At 40.5% G+C, this 17,231-nt stretch overlaps 1 protein-coding gene across 4 annotated transcripts in view; it reads right to left on the reverse strand.

The window, feature by feature from the left end:
• LOC148353215 (disco-interacting protein 2 homolog A-like) overlaps positions 1-17,231 on the reverse strand; it is a 178,434-nt gene that overhangs the window by 69,633 nt on the left and 91,570 nt on the right. For all 4 annotated transcript variants that reach the window (XM_088352180.1, XM_088352178.1, XM_088352179.1 and 1 more), the window contains exons 3-6: positions 13,330-13,449; positions 13,117-13,236; positions 7,657-7,923; positions 963-1,100 (exon numbers count right to left, since the gene is read on the reverse strand). In XM_088352180.1, coding sequence (XP_088208306.1) covers positions 963-1,100; positions 7,657-7,923; positions 13,117-13,236; positions 13,330-13,449 — 645 coding nt within the window. The remainder of the gene's footprint in view (positions 1-962; positions 1,101-7,656; positions 7,924-13,116; positions 13,237-13,329; positions 13,450-17,231) is intronic.

A 17,231-nucleotide genomic window follows, 5' to 3' on the forward strand; every position in this document is an offset into this window, starting at 1 on the left:
ACGGGATCGATACCGGATACTGGAGCAAGATACCGGACAGGACGGGATCGATACCGGATACTTGATAGAACAGCAAGATACCGGACAGGACGGGGTCGATACCAGATTCTGGAGCAAGATACCGGACAGGACGGGACAGACAGGGTCGATAGCGGATACTGGATACACAAGCAGGATACCGGACGGAGTCAAAATACACGTCTTCGCAAGTGCAGAAGTTCGTTGACAGACTGACAAGGAGTTTAAATAGGAGAGGAGCCAATCAGGCAACGAGCAACAGCTGGCGCCAAACGAGCAGGCCCAAGTGAGGGCAATGGGCAATCGTGACAATATATTTATGGATCTGAACAATATGTGTGTAAATATTTTTAAGACAAATCTCTTCCAATATAAGTGTTGCGTAAAATGACAATAATATGGACCATAATAAATGACCATGCTTGATAAGTAATCCTTGCATTAGTAAACATTTCACAGTGCCCTGTTTAAGTTTAGCATGCACCTATCCTCTGAGGCGCGATCCGTATGGGGCGATGACGCCCCATAGGACAATGCAATACAAACTGATGCCAGCTGTCGTTAATCACAAGGGAAGAAATGCAATGGCAAAGTGAAGCCACCAGGGAGCAGTGTCAGCGTAATTCTACAGCAGACTTGACTAGAAACATGTCAACAATTTCAAGCATTTGCAAGCAAAAATTTAATCCTTAAAAAAACATTAAAATATTAGCATTTTCAAGGATTCAAGGCACCCGTACGAACCCTGCAGATATTTTGGTTTTAGTTTTTCAAGGGGCATAAGAGGAGAGGTGTTACCATAGCAACACAAAGAGGGTCAGCTGGCAGCTTGCGCCGGTCTGAAGGCAAGACTGACTTAAAGAGGGAAAACAGAGGGACAAACAGCAGGGGGAGAAAGCCAAACCGGAGAGAAGCGTGTAGTGGCGTGCGTACGGGATACTCACCATCTGCCGTCTCCATGATGCACGGCTGGTGGTTATAGCTGCGGGAAACGCCTCGAACCGAGGCCATGTGGGACTGCTCCACATGATGCGAGGACCGTTCCGACAGGCCCGTCACGTCTGGCGGAGCTATGTGGTTATCTGTGGCAGGAGGACAAGAAAAAGACAGGTTAGGTGTTAATCTAACAATCCAGTCAAATGTTTTTAATAGCGCTTGTTTCCAGTTAAGGTGATGAGTGAGCTAGAACAATCACAAGGCGTTTCTCACATGTGGATTCACACCAAAGTACAACTAATGAAACATAAATGCATGCTTTTGAAACCCGGACAGAAAAAAAACTAAAGCAATAGAGGAATAAACTCCAAGAAGAAGCCAAAGTAAACAAAGTTCTTACTTCAAAAATGTGATACTTGCTAATGACTTATTCAATACACTGCCTTAAACCACAAACATATACGTGATTTACATATGCAATTTTTAATCTTGTGTGTGCAACCATCAAGAAATATGTTATTTAGAGCTTGAGTAAATGGCGAATATATTTGTGGATCTTAACAATACGTGTGTCAATATTTTTGAGACCAGGTGTTGGCTAAAAAATTGCGGTAATATGTAGCTTACATTTTCAGTTACAAGAAGTTCTTCCCATTACAAATTACCACTGGGAAACGCTACCTTATTTTACTGTTTTACATGGCCCTTAAATACAGGGAGTGCAGAATTATTAGGCAAATGAGTATTTTGACCACATCATCCTCTTTATGCATGTTGTCTTACTCCAAGCTGTATAGGCTCGAAAGCCTACTACCAATTAAGCATATCAGGTGATGTGTGGTCTAATGACATCAACACCCTATATCAGGTGTGCATAATTATTAGGCAACTTCCTTTCCTTTGGCAAAATGGGTCAGAAGAGGGACTTGACAGGCTCTGAAAAGTCAAAAATAGTGAGATATCTTGCAGAGGGATGCAGCACTCTTAAAATTGCCAAGCTTCTGAAGCGTGATCATCGAACAATCAAGCATTACATTCAAAATAGTCAACAGGGTCGCAAGAAGCGTGTAGAAAAACCAAGGCGCAAAATAACTGCCCGTGAACTGAGAAAAGTCAAGCGTACAACTGCCAAGATGCCACTTGCCACCAGTTTTGCCATATTTCAGAGCTGCAACATCACTGGAGTGCCCAAAAGCACAAGGTGTGCAATACTCAGAGACATGGCCAAGGTAAGAAAGGCTGAAAAATGACCACCACTGAACAAGACACACAAGCTGAAACGTCAAGACTGGGCCAAGAAAAATCTCAAGACGGATTTTTCTAAGGTTTTATGGACTGATGAAATGAGAGTGAGTCTTGATGGGCCAGATGGATGGGCCCGTGGCTGGATCGGTAAAGGGCAGAGAGCTCCAGTCCGCCTCAGACGCCAGCAAGGTGGAGGTGGGGTACTGGTATGGGCTGGTATCATCAAAGATGAGCTTGTGGGGCCTTTTCGGGTTGAGGATGGACTCAAGCTCAACTCCCAGTCCTACTGCCAGTTTCTGGAAGACACCTTCTTCAAGCAGTGGTACAGGAAGAAGTCCGCATCCTTCAAGAAAAACATGATTTTCATGCAGGACAACGCTCCATCACACGCATCCAAGTACTCCACAGCGTGGCTGGCAAGAAAGGGTCTAAAAGAAGAAAAACTAATGACATGGCCTCCTTGTTCACCTGATCTGAACCCCATAGAGAACCTGTGGTCCCTCATCAAATGTGAGATTTACAAGGAGGGAAAACAGTACACCTCTCTGAACAGTGTCTGGGAGGCTGTGGTTGCTGCTGCACGCAATTTTGATCGTGAACAGATCAAAGCACTGACAGAATCCATGGATGGCAGGCTTTTGAGTGTCCTTGCAAAGAAAGGTGGCTATATTGGTCACTGATTTGCTTTTGTTTTGTTTTTGAATGTCAGAAATGTATATTTGTGAATGTTGAGCTGTTATATTGGTTTCCCTGATGAAAATAAATAATTGAAATGGGTATACATTTGTTTTTTGTTAAGTTGCCTAATAATTATGCACAGTAATAGTCACCTGCACACACAGATATCCTCCTAGAATAGCTAAAACTAAAAAAGCCCCACTCCAACTTCCCAAATATTCAGCTTTGATATTAATGAGACTTTTGGGTTCATTAAGAACATGGTTGTTGTTCAATAATAAAATTAATCCTCAAAAATACAACTTGCCTAATAATTCTGCACTCCCTGTAATGTCCATAATTGATACATAATTCTTGCACTAATATGAATAGTGCCATGTTTAGGTGTAGCATGTGTCAAACAGTTAGCAAAAAATTCATTGTTAAGCGAGTCATCTCTGTGGGTGAGTCTTCCGTTGTCAAGAGTTGGATCTCTTTTGTGCACACTCTGCTGCATGTCGGTTCCACGTTTTACCCATGGTTTGTATTTTAATTGGTGAGATATTGTTGTCAATGAGATTAGACTGTAAATTTTAAGGTTCGTTTTTTTTTAGTCATTTTCTGTTGTTTTCTGCTCGGTTTATGGGTTGTTGTTTTTTGTTTGTTTTTGGTCGCTTTTCCAGCAGCAAGAAGTAGCCAAGAGGAGCCATGTTCAGAACAGTTCGTGTTCACGGTTTGATTCATGTTTAATAAGTTAAGAGTTAACGAACTTTTAAAACAGGATGTTGAACGTTTATATCTCGTTTTATATCTTCTGTATTGTTTTTCTGTATTTTTAATTTATTTTTATTCCTGAATGATTGATTTCCTTGTGAATTTGTAATATGTATTTTTTCCATCTTTTTTTGTGTTAAGAAATAAATATATTCGAGAACATTTGATTTTTTTTTTTAAATTAGAGCTTTTCAGTGTCCCCCAGGTATATTGAGTATTAGAACCCCTTATTTATAGGGTGATGAGTGAGCTGGAGTAGACTTAAGACATGAAGTGAGAATATAACCTGGACTGCTAGATAGTAAACCACAATGCATATCACACATGCAGAATTACACCTAAGGACAACAAATGTTACAAATGCATGCTTTTGGAACGTGGACAGAAAAAAAAACAAAAGCAAGAGAGGAACGCATGCCAAAAAAAGTTATAGTAATAAAGCCATGACCTTGGGACTGTGAGACATACTTGCTAATCACTCATCCAATACACTGCCTTAAGGGTTTTTGCACTTTTGTTCATTGTCTCAGTTGACAAGATTTTAGGAGAGATTGGGGATAAAATAAGGCCAAACGGAAAAATTACATGTCAAATTGGCACATTTCGCTTGATGGCCTGCATTGGAAGGAGGTAAAGCATTCGTCTTGGGATCAAGAGGTCACAGGTTCGATTCCCGGTCCCTCCGTGTTACATGTTGAAGTGTCCTTGGGCAAGCCACTGCCCCCGATAGCAGGTAGTTGCCTTGCATAGCTGATGCTGCTCTCGGTTTGTAAGTGTATAAAAGGGAAAAGTGTGAAGCACATTGTAAAGCGCTTTGGGAGGTCTTCATTGACTTTAATAGCCCTATATAAATGCAGACCATTAACAGTACTTTACTATGGAGGTTGAAAAGAAAAAAATCCTTCCTGTCGTGACATGATTTTTATATTATTCAATACAGGGTGTCTTTTCTAAATTATTCAAATCAAATCCAGAGTTTCAAATGGTTCCAATGCATTGTAGTAACATACAGTTATTAATGAGGACCAAAATGAAACCTTTGCAACGCAATGCAAAACATAATATTATTAACCTGCTGTAGGTAATTGTTTTACCGCTTTTTAAATATTATTATTATATCATTTTGATACAGGGTTTCTACAACTTATGGCAAGTTAGGTTCATGACTTTAAAGACTTTTTATTGCCTTTTAAAATCAAATTTAAGACCAAGTAGTAAAAAAAACACAATTGAAATAAATAAAAACTAAAACACACAAATATTTTTTGCACACAATACATTGTGCCTCGTACACATTACCAGGCACAGCTTTGAGCCATGGCGAAAAACGTGACACGGACAGCCACCTCTCATTAAACGTACACTTTGACATGGTCCAAACTTCTAAACGTCTCTATCCAAAGTTGCTATGTGTATTGAGGGTAAACCAAAGAAGTGAGTCTTCTCTGAAAGTCCCGACTGAAACCACATCAGCTTTTTATAAGTTTCATTTTTGAGGTCACATGATGTTGCCACGAAAGTGAATCGGTAAAATCTTAAAAAAGAACATTTCTAAATGGTATGAAATCTTTTCAGTTCAAACAAATAAATCTGATCAATGTGTTCACATGTTCAAGACTTTCCAAAATTGGATTTAGAATATTTTAATGCCCATCAAAGCCTTAATTTTAGAATAATGAATTCCATGTCTTTTAAGGCTTTTCAAGGATCCGCAGGAACCCTGTTTTGATGTTGCTACATTTTAACTTTTTTTTCACAGAAAATAGTAAAATTATACTTTAATTACTATATTGTGCCATGTTGCAGGAAATGTCCTGTTTTTTTTAGGAATGACTAATTGTGGACGGTAAAAACTGGGTATTTTATCTTTTTTATCGACTTATTTTGGAATTTTGTTGCTGCTGAACATTATGGAACAGTTTTACATTGCGCTGTTATTACACTGCGTTATATGTCATTACACTATTGTTACGATGCACTTACAACTTAGGCTAACCTCCAAGCAATACCTTGTACAGTAAATATTGTTGCCTATTTATTCTTCTTGTTTACTTATTTTTATTCTTTTTAAGTCTTTATTACATGTTTAGCCTGGAGTGCCATGCCTAATCTCCTTGTAAACAATGTCCACCAATTTATTAATGACAATAAAGTCAATTTAAATTCTGAATAAAAATTTTTGTAATGAGAAAATTATGATTGGGAAATTTAACTTAATATCGAAATATAATTTTTACCACTTTTCTTGAGAAAAGAGTACCAGTAAATGAATAAGTTAAAAGTATAGTAAAACAAGAAAAATAATCTCAAAACGGATTTTAAAATTTAAATTTGGGAGGCAGCAGCGAGACCGTAAAGGCAACACAGCGCATCATTGCCTGCCTTTCCCCCTCCCTGATGGACAACTACTCACCTCAGTAACACCATTTTTGTCCCTCTGCACATTTTTATCTTTTTAGTTTGTGTTACTTGCAATCGAAGGAGAAGCCCTCAAATTCAGTTATACTGTTGTATAATGTCAGTAAAGACCATACATTAATTCATACATTAATTCAACCAGAAATAGGAAAAACCCTTTGAAGTTTGAGCCAACTTTTGGGCTGTATGCACTACCGTGACATAAACAACAATTCTTCATTGTTAGTTAAGCAACTACTTACCATGTTGTAAAAACAACCCTGTCTGTTGTTAAATGTTAACACTATCACGTCAAATTAAACATTAACACGCTACATAAATAAAGTAGTTCTGACAGCAGATTGGCCCAAAGCATTTTAACTGGACTGAATGACAGTGAGATTTCAGACAAAGATTACTTAGACTAAAGACAAATTGAAAACTCTTGACGTCCTTTGTCTTGCCTCATTAAGTGCTTCTGTGTGTCTCTTAAGTGCTGACAGAAGCAGTTGGGTGGGACGTGGGTCTGGGATACGTACAAAAAAAACCTGATTGGCTGGATATACTGTAATTTCTTGCTTCAAATATTTTGTTGGATTTAGGAAATATAAGACACACTGCTGGGCTAGTCCTGCATTTTTGTTATGACATTGAGAGACAAAAGCCCAATAGATTCCCAAATAGAATTTTTTCTTCAGCTAGGCACTGAACGGTGTAGTGTTAGCCTCACAATTATGCGAATATGTTGCAAAATACTCAGACCGCATGGGGACTTGAGAGATTTAGTCTCAACGTTAACCTAACTGGCTTGTTTCCTGTAGAGCTGTGATGTCATTAAAGGAACACAACACTTCCAAAATGGTGGATTCCATTAACACATGTGAGGCAAGCTCCCAAACAGACGGCGATAGGAAGTAGTTGATTCTGGGATTTTGTTGTAGTTTTTCGCCGCGTGTTATAATTTTGTCCGGCTAGCCCACTGATATCGTCAAGGTGCCGAGGCCTTTCCTGTTTTGTTTGCTCCCGCTTGGCGCTTGTTGGCTGTTTGTTGGCGTGTTTATTTGTTTGTGTACTTTGGCTGGCTTCGTGTTTTTCACCGCAACCGTTGATGCTTTTCGCTCTTGGTTCTCGGTTAGCCTGGTTGCTCACTGCGTGTTTTTTGGACAGCCGGACCCGCATTTTTCAGCCGAAGCTGCAGCCTCCCTTTGATAATCGGTCCCAGTTAGCCCGCGCATTGGCGGCTGTGTGTGTGGTTTTCTTTTTGCCAGTTAGCCCTTTTGTGGCTGCTCGCCCTTGGTTGGACCGTTACTGCATCCACCAGAGACACAACATCTAGGCATTCTCCACAAAAACTACCTAAACTTCGCTTAAAACAGTCATAACTTCTTTGACTTTTTTGCACGTTAAGCAAAATTGTGATGTGTTTTTCCAATGAAATCACAGTTCAGGGTGACAAATACAAGACATGCTGTCTTCAAAATGCAGTATCTTGGAAAGAAATTGAAATAAATCAATAAAATGAAAACTGATTTCATGCCAAAACCATGTACTATTTCCTCACATTTTGCATGTTTAAGTAAGAATTTGGGTTTACCTTTAAAAGTAATGAATCCCAAAAGGAGTACTCACCAAGGTGGGTATGTGACATAAGATCAGCCAACGCAGTAGCTTTGCTGTTGGGGATGAGAGGGGTGCTATTCACACTGCTGCTGGTGACAGACCTCCCTCCGGGGTGAGAAGATGTGGATGAGGCAGAGGACGAGGTAGACGAACCCTGGATGACCCGGTTAAACCAGTGCTCGACGGCCGAGTGGCTGTGGCTTTGGTTGGGTGTTGAGTTAACCAGACGTCCTTTGCGGCGCAGCGAGCCCTCGTCTTCCGACGCTGAGGAGGTGTCTGTGCAAGACAGGTCAGATTAGTGTCACGTCATTATAAGAGGAAAACGAGAGACGCGGGCTGGTGCAGGGGAAAAAATTGTGGATGAGTTGTGTGGTTGACATTGTTCTACAAGTAACAGTTGCTTTAATATTCATTTGATTTGACTATTCAATAACAACAAAATATGTGCCGTACCCAGTCAATAAAACATCACATTGGCCTTGTGTTTGTCTCGCTTTTGGCCTCGCTCAATGTGAACTTTCTTCTGGATATGCCATCCTACTCCCATGTCCAGAAACTGGTAAAACGGCTAATTAAAGCTCAAACCACAGCGGTACCATCAACATTATAGTGATTCTTCTCACCCCGGCCACCACTTCTTTGACCTGTTGCACTCTGGTAGGCGCTACAGGTCCCTTAAAACTAGGACAAACAGGCTCAGAGAGTTTCTTCCCTAGGGCTGTCACCAGCCGAGACAAGAGTGGAAAACTGTGAAAATATATATCTTGCGACTTATTTGGGAATTTGAATAAACTATTTTTATTGCACTATTGTTACGATGCAGTATTCTTTGCACTATTTTAACTTGGGTCAGTCTTTTAGCACGTTGCTGTAAATATTTTTTGCCCAACAATACTAACAGTCTTTCATCTTATTTTTCTCTTGTCTTACATGTTTACCGTGGAGTCCCTGTCTAATCTCATTGACAACAATATCTCACCAAAAACTGTGTCAAAACTTTTAGTGCTGTTAACTGGTTTTCTCCAAATGGCTACTTTTGCAAATGCGTAGACCTACCCTTAGAAAAATGTGTAAAACATTGTTTTTACTTTTTCAGATTGTGATAGAATTTGACCTAGGACCAGGTAAGGCTTCCCAGCTGTTTTCCAGCTAAGATGCCCATGCAACATTCTACTGCGGATATGTGATGGAAAAAAAAAAAGCAGGTGAGAATGAAAACCTTCTATTTCCGTGTGTTCTAACTCAGATTACTCAAAGTTGGGACAAACCTCGAGTGTGTTGCCTTTAAAAGATGACCAAATCCATTCATATTCTCCAAACGGTTAAAGTATAGCATTCTATTTACTTTGGGTAAGTCTTGGATTGGGATTTTAGAAAATCTGTACCGGAACGTTAGGGGGTTATTAGCTTCCACATAAAGGATTTCTTAGCAGTGTACAGCCAAAATGGGGTCTGTCTGTGTAACACCTACAATGTAAACTGAAGTGGGAAATTTGCTCTTTTTATTGGGGCGACATTGGCTCAGGAGGTAGAGCGCTCGTCTTGGGATCAAGAGATCACAGGTTCGAATCCCGGCTCATGTCGAAGTGTCCTTGGCACTGAACACCTAATTCCCCCAATAAGCAGGGTGGCGCCTTGCATGGCTGCACGGCCGTTATTGGTGTGTGTGTGTGAATGGGTAAATGTGAAGCACACTGTAAAACGCTTTGGGAAGTATTTATTGACTTGAAAAGCGCTATATAATGCAAATCTTTTCATTTCATATTGAACCGTTCCTACTATTAGCACACTGTCAGCTATGGACGTGCTATACTCTGTTTCAGAATCGGAGGGCTGTAGATGAGATTTGCATGAGTATAATTAGATCTCCAAGCCATATGTACTCATGAAAAGAGCCATAGTGTCATGGTTGCCCATTGCCCCGCTCGTTTGGCGCCAGCTGCGGCTCATTGACTGATTGGCTTCCCTCCTATTTAAGCTCAGTGCTCTCACTCACCCTTGGTCTGTCCTTCAACGAACCTCTTCACCCGCAACACGTGTGTTTCGACTCTGTGCGGTATCCTGCTTGTCTATCCTGTCTGGGATCGATCCCGTCTATCTCGTTCTGTTTGATATCTGACTCCAGTATCGGGTATCGATCCCGTCTATCTCGTCCTGTCTGATATCTTGTTAGTCTCTGGTATCGAGTCCGCCTGTCTCCTCCTGCCCGATATCTTGCGGCAGTCTCCAGTATCCGGTATTGATCCTGTCTGTCCTGTCCTGTCCGGTATCTGCTCATGTATCTGGTATCAATCCCGTCTGTCCCGTCCTGTCTGGTATCAACCCCATCTGTCCGGTATCTGCTCGTGTATCTGGTTTCGATCCTGTCTTTTCCGTCCTGTTCGGTATCGACCCCATCCGTCCGTTATTTGCACGTGTATCTGGTATCAATCTCGTCCGCCTCTGGCTTCCCGTTTTTCCAAACTGGGCTTCTGTCTTACTTCTTCCGCCCAGCGATAGCCAAATCACTGGCGTTTAAGTTCACGCGCATAACTGCCCCATTCCTGTAAAATAAAGCTTGTGTGAAAACGTTACGCATCTGGGTCCTGCTCCTGTTCTGGTTCTGACACATGGGTTCCCAACCCCTGCTGTAAAGTATTACCAAAGTTTTCTAACTAAAAGCAGTCAAGTGTTCAATATTTCAATCCATCACAAAAAAAACCTGAAATCTTTAACACACCCGTGAAAAAAGTTGCATTGGAAAGCTGTAAGCTCTACTCTAACAAGCCCATATTTACGACTGAGCAGCTAGTAGCATCAAAGGGACTTGCTTTGCAGTGAATAATCTTTTATTCCTCTGCTCGTCTCTTCTATATTTCAATATCTCAGTAACCATGGCAAAATGAAGCGGAGGAACATAGTCAAGGTCAGACAACCTGTGTAAAGTCAAAAGTTGGCAATCATCACACACAAAAGGGAAAAGCAGCCGAGGACTAATTAATATCGCACGGACGCTTAACCGACAAAAGCAGCAGGATATAATTGCAAGGCATTGCTTAATAAACTATACATTAATGACTTGGCAGGACTGCTAATTACTGCAATGTACCATGTTAAAAAGATGAAGTGGTCAACAGACTCAAGATTTTAAAAGCAATAAAACACACCAGGCAAACATATTCCTGAAAAATGTTAATGGTGAATCTTAACTTCCCAATTCACATTTGTAAAATATCCATGAATCAAACGATACATGTCTGCTGAGTCTAATGACAAACATTGCCAAACCTCAAACACTTACAAAATCCAAATTGACCAGAATTTTGAAAGTGCTCCTTATATTGCAGTATCCCAGTTTCAAGTGCAACATCCTGGTTGTGTTTAGTTTTTATTTTACATCTAAAATATAATTTCCAATCTGAATACTTTATATTTAAGGTGAATATATTTTTTCATTTATCATTTTTTTACATTGTGTATTTTGCCAACTGGAGTGCAACCCTAATTTGTTGGAGCGACACAATGATAATAAAGGTGATTCTGATTCTGATAACCCGGTAAGCCTTCTAAGCCACAAAATACGGTGGTTAAGAATGGAAATACATACTGTATTCATTCATATGCGTTAATCCAAGAGGTTTTACAGTATTCTGCCACATTTGTGTAGTGATTGATCAATAAAAAACATTGCTGACCATATTTGTAAAACATTGTATGCAACAGGAATCAAACCCAGGTCGCAGTAGTTCAAGCTCCGACAATTAACCACTAGACTAACAGTAATACATAAGTCATATGAAAAAACATTTGATTTTATTGCATTATTAAATTAGTTTTACTCTCTGCCAGAAATGAAAGTTCAAAATAGAAAAAAATAGAAGTTTCAATCATTGCATTAGAATAGAATATACCTTTATTGTCATTATTACAGAATGGGTTCCATATTGTGACAACGAAATTGGGCATGACACTCCAGTATCACACATTCTTCAACACATTAGTATAAACTGTAAGACACAAATAAAAATGGTAGTTTTGATTTCATGTGCCTTACATATATAAAAAGATATGACAAAAGACTAATTAATGAAATACAATATTTATATTCCGGTGCGCCTATCGTGCGAAAAATATGGTAGTTAAACACAAGGATGGCTGTAAACATGGCTGACATCATCAACACAGCACAGACAGGTAAAATATCAACAATTCTGAGACAAAGCTAACACTGTCATGTAGAATGCAACATGTGGGAAGGCCCACTGGGAGCACGATCATGACAACTTAGTCTTTTGTAATCCCAAACAATACACTCAGTCATCAAAAAGAATGTTTCTTTTTCTTTTGCAACACTATCTGGGATTACACAGAATGTGAGCATTCTAGTGAGGCAACTGTATAGTAAGAGTGGTGTGTGCATGATTACCGTATTTTCTGGACGATAAGGCGCACCCCTAAAAACGCCCACATGTCCCTGAAATTTGAAAGTGTGCCTTATAACCCAGTGTGCCTTGTACACAGCAAAATACTGTGAATAAGATTGGAACACATCCAGTATTTATAGGCGTGCGTTACTACACAAGGTTGAACAGTATACTACCGAATCTTTCAACAGAATATTAAACAAGCTCTTTTACGTACATATGTTGATTAAATCACAATGATTTTGACATGTAAGTGAAGAAACCGAGAGACTGTTTACTCTATTAGAATGCAAAAAAAAAATCGCTAAGCAAATCAATGTTTCTGGCACCGTAGGTAAAAATATAGTAAAATGAGATACATTCAAATGCCTTTTCGGATGTCAACTGACGATCTGCAACCTCAGTGGAACTGTTTAAATCTAGGACTAAAACACACTTATATTCTATAGCTTATGAATGACCTAGATTTCATGTTGACGATGTCTGTGCATTGTTTGTTGATGCCCTTGCAACATCCATTGCAGCCTGGTAATTCTGGAAGGGAGATTACCTCATCAGCGGCCCCTTCTCAAGGTTTTTTAATTTTGTCATGTTGAGGTTTTTCAGCTTTTCCTTGCCTTCATGTAGGTTTTAGATCGGGGGATGGTGTAACAAAAGCCTGTAGTCTGTAATAGTCTGTCGTCTATGCTTTGAAACTTCTTGTGATTAAGGGCTGTACAAATAAACATGACTTGACTGTATCACTAGTAAGTGGGTAAGTGTCGGGGCTCTAACCGATCTAGGTTCGTTTCACGTTCCAAACAATGTTTTTCAATTTTGGTCAGCGACACTTATTGGTTAAACAATATACCATAAGGGCATAAAGATCTCAACGATTAAACACGGATGAACATGATAGCTCTTTCTGTAGTCTCAATTTTACATGCCCTACAGACCAGTGAGCCTTATGTATGAAAAATGTAAGAAAATGTTTTACTTTAAAACCCTGTGTGCCTTATAGTGCACAAAATAGAGCAAATGTTGTTGGCAAACATGGCCAACCTAGACAAAGTCATCACAATCTTACCTGGTGGAGTGCATGTCTCGACAGAGGACTGGACTAGCACAGATCGTCTCTTAGATGGCATGGGCATCTTCCTCTCTTTGTATTTGGCCAAAGCTGCTTGGACAGCTTCTGTGTGAAGATCTAGGCCACACGACAGGTACACAGTTCAGGAACACCATTAAAAGCATAAGCGGGAATTCAAAACACTTGCACAAAGTACCAAAATGGGATTACCAGAACGGAAGCGTTCATCCCTGGTGTTGGCTGCCCGAGATTTGTTGTGTTTGGAAGCGGACAGAACAGCCTGGGAGGATGACTGAAGCCGGCTGTCTATCTGCAAAGCGGGATCTACACCTAGACAAAAAAGATGAGGAATCATTTATTGAAAAATAGACAAAAAAATAGGTTTCTGTGGAATAAACATTTGCTGGAACAGGAAGACTCAAAATAGGAAGATCTGCGATTGGGAGCAGTAACCTCTTAACTTTAAAGAGGAAATTTTAAATTGTTAATCACTTATACAAATTGCTGAAATATACAAACACACACACACACAAATTTAATTTTCGCAAGCCCGAAAAATCATTGGCTGCTCTCTGCCCAGTCTGGAGGACATTGCCAGGTTGCGATACCATAGCAGTCATCAACATTACAAACGACTCTTCTCACCCTAGCCACCAGCTCTTTGACATGTTGCCCTCTGGTAGGTGCTCCAGGTCCTTAAAAACAAGGACTAACTGGCTGAGACAGTTTCTTCACATAATCATCCTAAACAAGCATGCAAATCTATGAAAAATGTAGATCATGCAACCTAGGGGATTTTTCTTGCTGCTAAATGTTATTGCACTACTTTTCATTGCACTATTATTAGAACTTAGGCCAGTATATACGCACTTCGTTTTGAATATATTTGCCAATTAATCGTGACAGTCTTTCATCTCATTTTTCTTTTGGATTGCTGTCTAATCTTATTGTTTTCAATGTTTCATTAAGTTGTTATCAATGACAATAAAGACAATTCAATTCATCAAAAAAAAGATTCACAATCCTTCTTTTTTTAATCAGATTAAACAGCCCAAACCCTCCATTTTAAGAATGAGAGAACATTCTCAATAATGTATTTAATGTTATCATACATTTTACCCAATTTTATCAGAAATGACATGAAATAAACTAATAACGTACACAATGTATAGCATGCTCTTATCTGGTAATTATTTTCAAAATGCTCCTGAGATAAAATAACAGCTACAGTGGCGATCTTTTCTATGACTGAATATGGATACATCAAATGTATTTTTTTTATTTAGTAGCCATCAAAATTATGATGCAAGTTATATACACTTGACACAAAAACATGTTTTCTCTTGCGAATAAGCCAAAACCTGTACTTCTCTTTTTGATCAGCAAAATGTTTCTGAGAAATCAGTGCAGTTAAGTAAGCTTTAAACAGAGTGGCGCTAATGCTAGGCACGATGGGTAAGCACAAATCCCGGTGGCCGTTTCAGTAACGCTAATGGTAGCTTTATCTCAGCAGTTCTAGTTACAATCGCCACAATAATTGCTAATGCTGATAGCAGCCACAGTCATGCTCAAATGATCTGAATCCAACGACAATGAACGTATAATGTATTAGCTTCTTCTAGCAGTATCCAAGCTACATTAGTTAAAGTAAACAACTGGAAACTCACGCTATGGGGGCTTTATGTATTACATCTTAGGGAATTAAACATTCCAATTAGTCTAAGAGAAGCTCGGGCTTACTGCATTCGCTGATACAAGTATTAATCTTTTGAATCATTTCATTTGGTGTGTTTCAAAGAAAGGTAAACAAGAACTGCCAAACTAAAAAAGGACAAGACACATATTAAAGCATGTTCCAATTTCTGGTAAAACTGTGGGTTGTAAAACTAATTTCAATCGAGGGCCACATCAGTATAATGGCTGTTCTCAAAGGGCTTGGTGTCACTTATAAATGTAATTACTATGTAAAATCAATGTAACTACTCCTTCATATAAAGTAACAATATTTATTAATCAGTTGAGTTAATGCAACACCCCATCATGGCAGCTCCTTCCCCCGTTGTTTTTAATAGCTTTACACACACCAGAGCACACGTGGTTTGAGGGTTGACTTCACGGTGCAGGGTAGGACTTGGAAGAGGGTTATTATTTTTTTTCTTGCTTTATTTTTTCCCCACCAATTGTTGGCACGGCCACTGGATCTCTCCTTGTCGGGGTGGCAGAGTCACAGGGTTGCGATCTCCCCAGTACATCCTTCTCTGCTCTGCTCTGTCTCCTTACCTCCCTTCTCTGCAGGGCCATCGCCCTCTCTGCTGTCCCGGGCTCCGGTGTTTGGGCAGCCTCGCGTAACTGGATGGCAAATTGGGCATTGGGGGGTATGGGGGTTGGGGTCATGGGCAGGGGTCTGTGGGGTAGTGTGTTGCCCTGGCGAGGGGGGCTGGTATTGAGGGCGTGGGTGACGTGAGGGGGTGATTTGGGGTATGGAGCGGAATGGGGTGAGAATGGGCTTGGCAGGTGGAGTGCTGGGAGGGTCAGCTAGCCCAGTGCTGCATCCCTTGGCTGGAGGTTGTTGGTCGTCCTGGTGGCATTGCTTTGGGCCCTGGGGCCAGCTCTCTCGTGGGTTCTGTTGCCGGGGCTGGGATTGGCGTACCTCAGTGCTACCGGGGCCTTAGGGAGTTGGTTGTGTGGGGGGCAGGGAGGGGATACTTCCATGTTAGGCCCAACACCCTTTTGATTATGATGTGTTTTTTTTTTTTTCGCATGTTCAGCTTCACTTACCATGATTCAGGAGATAATCAAGATTATTCAAATGATGCTGGTATCTGTGGCTAACAATTGGGCGATGCTTATTTTATTCTCATTCCTCCTTTAGTTTTCTCTGGAAGATAGGCGCTGGCCTCTGTGAAACTACATCTGGTGATAGATAGGGAGAAGACCATGTGCTTGTCAGTCCCACCACCTCAGCACCCTCCCCAATTATTTTGAGCCTTCTGTTTCAGAATGTTGAGTTGATGAGGATAAAGTCAGGTATCATAATCCTGCATCTACTATTCCCCTCTGTGGGTTTCCTGTTTGCTATAACAATTTAGGAGTCAGAGATGCGCGGGAATTGCCGCGGTATTATGAAGGCATATACTCAAAAGCATAAATACACACGCACTTGGTTGGCAAACAACTCTTCTTGGGGGGAATTTAAGGTATTGGTAGTATCCCGATAAAAATGTCATCCTTCCAAAAAATAGACTAATAAAAGATAAAATAATATATATATATATATAAATTGAAATAAAATCTCAATATTGTCAGCGGCTTTATTCCAGTTTGCAGTGTGTGGAGTCGGGAAAGCTTTAGTTTCAGTGGAACCGCCCCCTGTCTCTTCGCAATTGAGAGGGCGCAAGGGGTTGGGAGAGAGGTGGAGCGGCAGGGAGGAGCGAGTAAGAGAATAACTCGGCTTCAAAGAGAAGCTCTTACCTGCTCCTCATACCCAGCTTGAAATAGATCTAATCGGCCGATTAAATTAATAGAAAAGCCGAAACCGATATCTGTCAAATTTCCAAATATCAGTGCAGATAGTCAGCCAGCCCGGTAATCGGTCGACTGCTACTTGAGAGTATATAGAAATGAAAAAATCAGTCCCTCAGCATGGCTGGCCTTTCCCCAATAGCCGCTTAGGAGGGATCATTGCACTTCACCCTGTCAGCAATTCTTAAGACTGCAATATACAGTAACTCACACACTGCAATGCTGAGGAATAGTCTCACACCCATTCCCTCTATCTACTAAACAGCACTCGCTGCATTCAGTGCATCACGCTCAATATAGTCTTGAGGACATTCCAGGACACAGAGAAGAAAGAGCGTGACGTGCATCCTGTGAGCAAGGACAGGAGCTTCAATTGGATGCCGATCTGTTAGATCACTTTAAAGGCCACTAACACAAAGTAAAATAATGGCTGTTCTCCAGCTTTTGAAGGAAAACTATTTATTCACACGCCACAGACCCTTGCTATCTCAGCCTGGGTTGCTGGGCAGAAGGGACTTTAGTTAAGCCAATCAGGGACGTGCCCTAACACAAGAGATACATTTATTGCCCTATACATAATAGATGCTTTT

Source organism: Urocampus carinirostris, chromosome 14 (genome assembly GCF_059441175.1).
Source record: "Urocampus carinirostris isolate Australia breed hairy pipefish chromosome 14, RoL_Ucar_1.0, whole genome shotgun sequence".
Classification (NCBI taxonomy): domain Eukaryota; kingdom Metazoa; phylum Chordata; class Actinopteri; order Syngnathiformes; family Syngnathidae; genus Urocampus; species Urocampus carinirostris.